This window comes from Melanostigma gelatinosum (genome assembly GCF_949748355.1).
Source record: "Melanostigma gelatinosum genome assembly, chromosome: 17".
Lineage (NCBI taxonomy): Eukaryota > Metazoa > Chordata > Actinopteri > Perciformes > Zoarcidae > Melanostigma > Melanostigma gelatinosum.
The window spans coordinates 17,655,199-17,665,739 of NC_136650.1; the positions used below are offsets into that span (position 1 = coordinate 17,655,199).

General features: G+C 41.3%; 1 protein-coding gene across 1 annotated transcript; it reads right to left on the minus strand.

The window, feature by feature from the left end:
* Positions 1–2,621: 2,621 nt before the first annotated feature.
* On the minus strand, positions 2,622–6,845 carry serinc2 (serine incorporator 2). Its single transcript, XM_079288479.1, has 10 exons — positions 6,714–6,845; positions 5,316–5,477; positions 5,024–5,211; positions 4,779–4,858; positions 4,394–4,531; positions 4,108–4,277; positions 3,890–3,980; positions 3,637–3,796; positions 3,298–3,513; positions 2,622–3,221 (listed from the first exon to the last, which is right to left on the minus strand). Exons 1-10 carry the CDS (start codon positions 6,750–6,752, stop codon positions 3,083–3,085), a joined length of 1,383 nt encoding a protein of 460 aa, XP_079144605.1. The 5' UTR covers positions 6,753–6,845; the 3' UTR covers positions 2,622–3,082.
* Between the last annotated feature and the right edge of the window lie 3,696 nt (positions 6,846–10,541).

The following is a 10,541-nucleotide window of genomic DNA, read 5'->3' on the forward strand; positions in this document are numbered from 1 at the left end:
TTCCACCACCTCCTCCCTCTCACAGACAATGAATGGAGCCAGTTTTTGGGGAATGTACAAGCCCATGACCAGCTCAGGTAGCTTAACACCGTAACATTAATATATATATATATATATATATATTTATTTATATAATATATAGTACAGACAGGACAGCACTCCCTCTTAGCTCCATATTAACGTTAGCTACCTTTATCTTACCATTCCGGAGATATAGCGAGAATAAAAACATGCAGAATAATAACGCGTCCTGCCACACCATGTAAAATCCTACCATGAAACAAAGCGACAAAAAATATATTGTAATATTCACAACAACTCACTGACACCATGTATATGAGCTTGCCTTACCTGCAGGATGCTCAAATTCACTTCTCTGCGGTGCGACCACGGGCTCTTCGCGAGCTGCATAAAGTTAGCCGACGTCCGTCAAGACGACACAGGAAATTGTCCAGACGTGGCCTTCAAAATAAAAGCGGAAATGCACAAGCATTGGGGCGTTGACAAAAAAAGAAAAGCGCAACGCTAAGTGTAGCTTAAACACTGAAGCACCTGCTTGTATTTAAAAAATACTGATAAACGTTTATGCAGCTTCACATTATATTGTAAATAACACCACATGAGCGCTTCATGTGGTGAATCGTGTTTGATATTAAATGTTGTATTTTAGACCGGAAATAAACCATATTTAATCTGAGCTAGCTTGATACTTAATGCTACTGGCATTTTCAGCAACACCTCATACTGTACAACAGGCAACAGTCATAATGCTAATTTACACCCCCAGCTGCTGATATCTAGCGCCCTAACGCTGTATAGTTTGCTTCGTATCAGACTGTTTTAGCTTGGTTGTTACCTTCAAACAACGTGAGTCGTCCAGTCCGGATAATGGATGTAAACACAACATGGTACAGATGCTGGTAGCGGGACTAGAAAGTTGATACTGCAATTCCCCCGCCGTGCTAGCATCATCATCATCATTGTCAATGCATGGTAAACAGAAAACAAAGCATTTCCGGTCGCACAACTTTAAAACTTGTCCATTGTGTCATATTTCTTGCGCTATTATTCGGAATTATTCTAAATTCCCGGTTTGTATGTGTCTTATTCCGGTTAGCTTGACATTCCCAACATCCCGCCACAGCTGGAGCGCAAGACAGACACGCTGATGCTGCCTGACTGAAACCCACGCGCACTAGCGCGAGACCCCACCCCCTTACATTAATATAGGAAATTTAAAAAGAAATTGCGTACAAACGCAATTGCTTTAGTAATTCATATATTTTAGTACCATTACTATTATTACTATAAGGTTCAAAATATTTTTTTAATATTTTTATTAGGTAAAAAATATATATATATATTTATATTTATATATTTTTTTAAGATATTTTTTTACGTAGAATTTCACTTCGTCAGTGTGGGAAAGTCACTTAAACTGCATTTGGAGAAAAAATTAAATGTAAAAATTGGCACACGGAGCACAAAATCTGACCTCATTCTTAATGTGGTCACATTTTGTGTACTCAACACATTATTCAACACATATTTCATTCAATAACGTATTGTATAGACTTGAATATTATAGTGTAAGATGTAAAAAATATGTCCTAATATATAATCACACCCTAATCATATTCCAGGAACGTGCGATGTACTCTGAGATTATTGTGTCCTCACACTCTCAAACCTGCGATAACAAGTGTGAGATGAACTCCATACAGCTGTCTAATGAAGACCATTGGGGCTGTAAATGTGTCAGGGCTCCATGTAGATTGTTTTGTTTTTTCATACCTGGTTGCCAGGTGCTTCGAACCCTCCAAGGAGGATGGCCCCACCTAGTTGCTGTTGATGACAGTATAAAGGGCCTCCAGGGCCAGGCCCATCATGCCAAAAAACACAGCAGGCAGAGAGGAGCGTGGTGAGCCCCCAACCAGAGCATGAGCCTATAACTGGCTTATGCAACTGATCAGTGCTTCATTCAGCATTATATAACAGCATGAGGTCAGCCTGCTGCTCACAGCTGGACACTGTCACCCATAATACTGCATTAGGCATGCACACTGTTAGTCTGTGATCTAAGTGTGTGAGGGAGTGTCATGGTGTAGCAGGGGGGGGGGGTGTTAATGTCCCTGCATTGGATGTATTTCGCCTCTAAATGCACAAATGTCACATGCATGAGCAGGCTGGGTTTCCGAGAGATTACTGATGTAAGCGCCGACTGTGCTGAAGTAGCCTGCTTCATGTTCTACATGTCAACAATCAGCTTAGAGGGACCGCTCGCTCTGACTGGTTCCTGATGTCACGACGAAAATTTGCATTTCTAATATTTTCCCAAACACTTTTATATGTTTTCTTACTTTTAATAATCTGCTTCGGTTTGATTGGCTCTGATTTACAGTGCTAAAAGCATTTGGAAATCCCTGCTGCTGACTTGATGACATCGTGTTCGTTGTTTCTAAAGAAAAACTCAGAAAGTGGAAGTATGAGAAGAACAGGTTAATATACATCGTACCACACAAATGTCAATATAGATTCTACACAATCAGATGTATTACATATAGAGGGTCACATGTGACCACAGCGCCACCTACAGGACAGAGATGTTGCCCACACACACATGAAACACAACGTCATCTTTATTGATTAGCGTGAAAAGTGAACACACAGTATTTTGTGAAAGCAACGTTACACTTGAGTGAATGTTATTAAAAATATCAAAAATTGTGCAAATATAAGAAGGCACTCTTGTTGTAAAATTTGACAAAAGAAAAAAAAAAGCACCACAAAAGTTTGTACAAACTGATTTATAGGGAACGAAGAATGAAAAAAGTACAAACAACTAAAATAAATGTAGTGTAACAAATCCAAATCAAAACTCGAGCCACAAAAATAAACTTTTAGGCAAAACATGCAACTAATTCAGTTCACAAACAAAGCTCATTACCATTTCATTAATCAACATCATAGATGTGGAGATACAAGCACGAGATAATCATTTTGAAGCTTCAGCTATCTTTCTTTAAAAAAAAAGAAGAAAGAAAGCAAATGGCGACGGGCTACCGGGCGGACTTCACCACTTTCAGCTGAAGTCTCGGCCGGAGCACACCAGCGGGGCCACCAGGGTCCAGAAGTAGATCAGCAAGCAGAACCAGCTGGAGATTATCTTCACCCACACGGCCGGCATGGTGCTCTGCATCACCTGGTATTCCACGTCGGGCCTGAGGAGTCAAGAGGTAAGAATCAGAGAGAAGCCGGCGATGGCGTTCGCCGAGAACAACGACAGCTGATACTTACATGTACCAGTTGGTGAGAGTCATCATGATGTAGAGGGAGGCCAGAAGGAGGCTGAGGTGGAAGAAGGAGTAGTTGTAGGTGACTCCCTCCTCCTCATTGTCCACGGCCCGGCGGACTCCGTCATCCCCCACCGCCGACTCGTAGTCGGTGGTCAGACCCTGGCCCTCCTCGGTCTGCATCAGCTTGTTCACCTGAGAGTTGTTGGAGGAGCGGATGCTGTGGCGGGTGAGAGCACAACATGTCATGTTGACGAACTTGCAGTCGGTGAGCTTCTGGTCATTGCTCAATAAAAATGTCTTCTTATGACGCCTAAAAACAGCCGCTGTTACGGTAAAGTACCTGGCAAAAAGAGTACAGAACAAGAAAATGGTCAATCCCACGATGCCCTGTGCGTCCCACCACTGGGTGCCTCCGGGGGCCTTCGTAGGAGCCGGTCCCGGTGGTGGAGTTGCAGTAATGGGCTGGACCAAACTCAACAGGCTGGGGTTACACTGCCGGTCTGAGGACGGAAAACACAGAAATCAAACAGTTACAGGGGCGTGTTTTCTTCTTGTCATACTTCAAAGTTGTGAATACAAGACGTGTGACTTACTGGGGTTGTTGCTCATGGCGGACCAGGTGATGTACATCGTGTAGAGGGAGATGAAGGAGGCCTGGAGCAGGCCGGAGGTGGGCTGAGCCTCCTGTGGCGACACGGCACGGGAGGAGTGAGAAAATAAAATGACTGTGCCGGTAAAACAAAACGCTCTTCAATGCTCAGAGACGACAAACGTTCATTCCATATTAGCTTGTCGTCTTGTCTTCTATTACCTGAACTTTGGGCAGAATGGACACGATGGACACGATGATGCAGAAGATGAAGTTGAGGCTGATGAAGACCTTGTGCTCGGTACAGTCGTCGGGTTTGGTATAAAACACGTAGAAGAGCACGACGATGGTGAAGGTCAGGGCGTAGAAGACGATGGTGAAGGTCAGCAGAGCTGCGAGAGAGAAAAAAAAAAAAAACACGAGAGAAGAGCGGCGTCGTGAGACAAACGCGTGAGAGCTCACGCGTGACATTGGAATTCTAAATTCTATTCATTCCGTTTAAACCGACCTCCAAACCAGAATTTGGAGTTCCCATTTTCGGCCTTCTCCAGCCAGGACTGGTTCCAGGAGTGGGCGAAGTCCACCAGCAGGAGGAGCTGGATGATGATGAAGAAGAAAGAGCCCACCATGCCGAAGTAGTACCACACTGAGACCAGACAGAAGAAGAAGAAGTCAGGACATTAAAAATCTGAGCATGCATTCAACACTTTGTGGTACAAATATATTGTAGAACTGAAGCTTCTGAAGCTCAGTTCCTCAGCCCTAATTTTTACTCAAAAGTCTGCAGCTTTGCAACTTAAACCAGGCAGAGTAGCATCGCATTTGTCTGAAGGTGTGCGAGCTGCCGGATGCTTTAGATTAAAAGAAACTGATAATATGTCCGGGCTTCATACCTGTATTAAATATGCCATCTGGAATGAAGAAAGCTCCCACTGTTATGCCGACCAACAACAGGAACTTGAAGAACCAGAAACTGAGGCGAAAAGAAGTAAAGATATCCTAAGTATGCACATGTTTACTCTCTGTTTAAGTACACTTAGAGGTGCAGCCCCCCTGTTTGGCCAGCAGAGTGCAGCATAAGGCTTCATCCTACACATGACTGGTGGTACTGAGGCTGCAGTGAATAAATAGCACCAACCCATTTTGGATGGCGGCCCGGTGGTCCTTGCTGCTGCGCACTCGGATCATGATGATGAAGAAGAGGAAGAAGAAGCAGGCCATGGCGAAACACATGCGGTACACAGACTTGTAGCCGACAATGATGTCACAGTTCACCTTGTTGTCTATGCCCGGTAAGGATGTGCCACCGAGGCAGAAACCTGGAATCTGAAGAAAATGCAAAGACACACAGGGCCTCATGACACCATTAAAAAGGTGCCTCATGCAACAGCCCAGTGTGGACCATTAAACTTGATCTTATCTTAACGTACCTGCTTCAGATGTTCCTCCATGCCTGGCAGAATCATGATGATGGACACCAGAGTCCCGAGCAGTAGCAGGAAGGAGAAGGCCAACCGGGTCACCGTGGAGTTGTACGTTGACGGGCAGCATGACGACAGGAGGCAGGAGGCGGATCCACACAGACAGGACGCCTGCAGAAGAGGTGAGGGAGAGGGGAAGTCAGGGGCAGGACTCTGGGGTGTGTGGGGTAATGCAACTAAACAAACAACACTGTGACTGCTGTCAGGATGGCCATCTTTCTTCTTCTTCTGCACGCTTTCCGCAGAAGACAAACGGCGGTTTACAGAGGCAGTAATCAGGCCCGTCAACAAATCCCTCCCGACTCTCATCCAGCGACATCCAGCAGACTGAATCATGATTCAGACTGCTTGAGAGGTAAAGCGCTGTAGCCGAGATCAGTCATCCTTCATTAAATACGAGTGTGTGCACCAGAGTACACGGGCCTTTGGTGTAAACATGGCCGCCATGACGAGAAGAACCCGTCTCCACGGTTCAGACTGGCTGATGTCAGACAAAGAACTCAAGAGGAATAGTACACAAATATCAAAGCAAAACTCCAAGTTTACAAAAGAATATTAAAAAGAACCAATAGTGATAACACAGGATGTAAACAACTCCTGTGCACAAAGGGCTGTTTTCACAGGTTTTATTTTGAAAAACTGGAAAGGGCCGCGTTTCAAATCTCAACACATTGAAATAAATTGTATAAATTAATTCAGTATTCTGCCTGTTAATAAGTATTTAATTACATCTGCCTGCTGGTGGCACATGTATAGCTGTGCCACACTTATATTACTGGCCTTAATGAAGTGAGATGTAGTAGTCAAGTGTCTTGGAAACTGTATCCTTCCCCTGTTGCGTACATGTTACCCCTCATCTTCATCATGCAGCTTTTTACTGTAAATTGACTTATTTTGCCATCTGATTCTTTCCAGATATGGGTGCATTTGACCTAAAATCACTTGTAACACATTGTTTTAAACACACAAAAAGAGGATTAATCAAAGCAATTCTGATGAGCACAACACGTGAAGAGAAACAAAACAGGGACTGGCCCCAGAGCCTGAGAAAAACCCGGAAATGGCGCATTTTCATAAACAACCAAACGGACAACATTGTATTTTGTTCATATTACGTGTTGACTGTATCCAGTTAAATACATTAACAAACTACCCACATTGTAAGTGAACCGTAAATAAAGTCAAAATGACAATAAAGCCTCTCACACTGAACAAAAACCTTCAATATAATGTCACGAGGCAGTAAGGGAGTCTCGACATCACGACGTAATGTTTTCTTGGCGAAACAACGCATAGCTACATTATATGTGAAATACTAGAGTTAAGTATATTTAAATGTTTACTTACACAACTGGCGAGGGAACCCAGTGCCAAACAAGCACCCATGTTGGTTTAGTGTAACTCACAGTTCGGACGGGAGTCGTGAAATCTTGAAAAGTTCAGGAAGAAACTAAAACAGAAATGGCGACGTCAAGTGATTTAAACCGAATGGGAGGAAAACCGTTTATTCTCTTCAAAATAAAAGCTTTATATATATATATATATGTGCACACGTACGTCATTTAAATTGTGCGCACATTCGGGGTATATTATTTTATTTTGGTGTGTATCAATGGATTGTGATGTTAAGTGTACACAACAACTCTGTGGAGGGTTATGAAATTGGTGTTGATGTGTAGTCTATGCACCGTCTACGATTACGTTATCAGTTTTATTTTAACGGCAAATACACTGTACTCGTACTTCCGGCGCTGTTTGGGTAATTTGGAAAAATATACGTCAACAAAAGAAAAGAAAACACGTCGTAAAGTCGAATCATTTACAACCTCAAACTTTTAAAATACACTGTAACCTACTATTCAAAACTTCCAATGCCTAATATATTTTATTTTATTTTAAAACCACATCGTTCATCAAACTCGCTAACTGGCTAACCAACTAATTATACCCGTCAAATACTTAAGAAAACAAAAGCAATTCATTTCAAATCAACTATGTTTTATTTATTGCCAGTGGGGGTAGTGAAAGAAAAGTTTGCGTTGTATAAAAAATGATTTTGTCCTACATTGCATCTATTGTAAGGGTTTTTTATTGCAATATTATTGACTGTATTACAATTTGCATATCTCCACAGTATATTGCTTATAAAAAAACGTTTTTGCTTTTTGCCACCTGCAGCGTCACATATATTATTCCAATCTAAGAAATACAAACTGGTTGGTATTAAAGTCAATGGGCTATGGTGTTTTCCTCCCCTTGTATTCTATTATAACAACACTGAGCAAATGAGGTCTGTGCATTATTCTGTATTCTGTGCCAGTAAATGTATTATAGATTCATATAGTCATGTTGGTTAGAGGTGTGATGTTTGCATCAGTAATACATGTTCATATTCTGTGATTTAAACTTTCTGCCTGTCCTCTAAATGAGAACATGGTCACTAGATCCTTCATGTGTATGAGGAATATATCACAGACTACTAAATGCTGAAGGAGCAGAACCCTGGTGGAAGTAATGCAGCTGAAAAATCTGTGTAAAGTCCTGCTCATCAATGTAAGTCCTTACAATGACAGACACAATATGGTTTAAACACAAATAATAAAGCAGACCTTGTTATCATGGCTTTAATAACCAGTGATGGACAGTAACTAAGTACATTTACTCAAGTACAATTGTGAGGTACTTGTGGATTTTACTTTATAGTTCTACTCCACAAGAATTTCTCCTTACAAATTTCCCCCTGGGGATGAATAAAGTACCTATCGATCTATCTATCTATCTATCTATCACAATTAAGAGGAAACTATTGCACTTTTAACTCCACTTTATTTATTTCATAACACCCCTCCTTTAGCTGCAACATTAAAGTGATGAACGCATTAATGGGCAAATAAATATTACTCAAATTATAATTTTCATATATTGTTATGAAATTCATTTTGATGCGAATGCTGTTGTATTTAAGTAAGATTTTGAATCCGAGACTTAAATTTATGTAACAGAGTATTTTTACACGGTGGTATTATGACTATTACGAGTCTAGACTATATAGTTCTGAGTAGTTCGCCCACCACTGCGAATAACTATTGAGTAACAAAGAAGAGAAGGAAATCGCGATTCAAAATGACATAATGAGATATGCATCTAATATGAAACCCAATGACATGATTATAAATCAGAATGAGAGCAGATTGACAATAAAGGTACAATATGTCTCTTCTTCACCTAACATATATTATATTCTGTACGATTCTATTGCATTACTTGTGTTTTGTATACATTTGATGTATGTGCACATTTTCAATGTGGAAAGAGAGTTAACTTATTTTAGGAGTAGCATATCAAATACCCTATTATGTATGATGCATTAGAATACATTTGATTAAATCATAGGGAAAAGCGTGAGCCCATGCACAATAAGGCCATTGCAAGGTCACTGTAATTGTATTGCCATATAGGAGCAAATAACAATAATACTGATTAAGTTTCACCAGTAGAAGCAAACGGTTCATAACACCCCTCCATCTGCTGCTGTCTCACCTTCAGAGATACAGTGAAGGTGTTCACCTGTGAATAATAACTGCAGAGACAAAGCTTCTCCACGCCTTCTTTTTGTTCCAGTCTGAAGAGTAGCAGTCTTTCAATATATATATATATAATGAATCATGGTTCACATGAATGCACTTCTTAATGAGCAGTCTAATGAATTTAATGTTAATCTGATAACAGCTTCATTACAACAACATTCCCCAAGGGACTGATTGAAGTCACCTCTTCTTTGTCATTGATATTTTCCTATTAACCCAAGGACCTGATGAATATGAGGCTGAGTACTGTGTGTTCTCTTAGATGGTAGGGAGTCCATTTTGACCTGTTTTACAGGTGTATCGGGTTAATGATATACCCTGAATTGTTCTCCTCATATGAGATAAACAAAATATTGAGGATGTAATAAAATAAAAAAAACCAGCTGACTGAAACCATACAGGCTTTGGTGAAAAACACAGTTGACATTGCTTCAACTAGACCACTGCTTTTCAGTTTGTATTCAAGGTGGAAGTATAAAAAGTGCCTGAGTTAGATTATCCCTGTAATAAGAATGAGAAGGAGAGATGCAATAAACTATCCATAGGCCTGTAATTTAGGACTGAGGACAAATTACTGAGTGATTGGATTATATCAAAAGACAAAAGGCGATTCCATTTCTTAATATGTGAATGTTTAGATACGGTGCACCCCTTACTAAAGAAGAGACAATGGTACAAACCTTAGAGCAGCAGCGGCAAGACAAAACATGGACAAGACAGAGAGTCACACGGGAAACTGCACTACTGTGACTTCAGAATAAAACAAACTATTTCAGTTTGTGACCTTTTAAATATGTACAAAAATAGTCCATGCACCACAACTACTACTACAACTTATGCAGACTACTACAAATATTAATGAAACATAATTAGTGAAGGCCTATTCAATGGGCTACAATACATTATTTTCCATCTTCCATCTTTGAGTAAATTAACCAGTCAACCAAAACAATTTGGTAAATTGGTGCTTTCAAAGCATTCCACTGCATTATGGTGAATGATATTTTCACCTGAAAGAAGCAGACTTGATGTCCTGTTTTGCTTTGATTGCAATTAACACAACACAGCGAGAGCTTCGGGACAGAAGAAAAAGCCACCAATGAAATTATCTCACCTTTTAGGCCTATAGAGAAGGATTCAATACAGGCTACAATACTAAGCATCAGGGGCGGACTGGCCATCGGGGATACCGGGGGAATCCCCGGTAGGCCGACGGGGTTTGGGCCGGTCTCTGACATCGCCGGCCCCGACTATATTATATGCTTCACAGAACACGTTCAATTGACTCTAATACCGAAAGTCAATAATCAGTGAAAACTGTATCAACAGTATAGACTGACATTATACTACTCCTCGCGATCTGAGACGCCATAGCACGGCTGGACACTACGGTGCTTTTAAAAACTTTTCTCCATTACCGCGGTCTGCGCCGTGCGCTCGTGCCGGGCGACGGTCGGGGCGGGGCCGGCGCAGGTGCGAATGGCCGCTGTAGACCGGCGAAATACAGGGGCGGCTCGACTGTCACGGCGTCCATGAATCGAGAAGGACTTCTTACTGGAACTGAAACGATGTACTGGGATTAAATTCT

What these genes read in the sequence shown, in the direction of transcription:
- serinc2 (XM_079288479.1), bottom strand. Translation starts at nt 6,752, where the DNA reads ATGGGTGCTTGTTTGGCACTGGGTTCCCTCGCCAGTTGT. An exon ending in TGGGTTCCCTCGCCAGTTGT is followed by an intron (nt 5,478 to 6,713) that starts GTAAGTAAACAT and finishes CCTCTTCTGCAG; the next exon opens with GCGTCCTGTCTGTGTGGATC. An exon ending in AGATGGCATATTTAATACAG is followed by an intron (nt 4,532 to 4,778) that starts GTATGAAGCCCG and finishes GTCTGGTCTCAG; the next exon opens with TGTGGTACTACTTCGGCATG.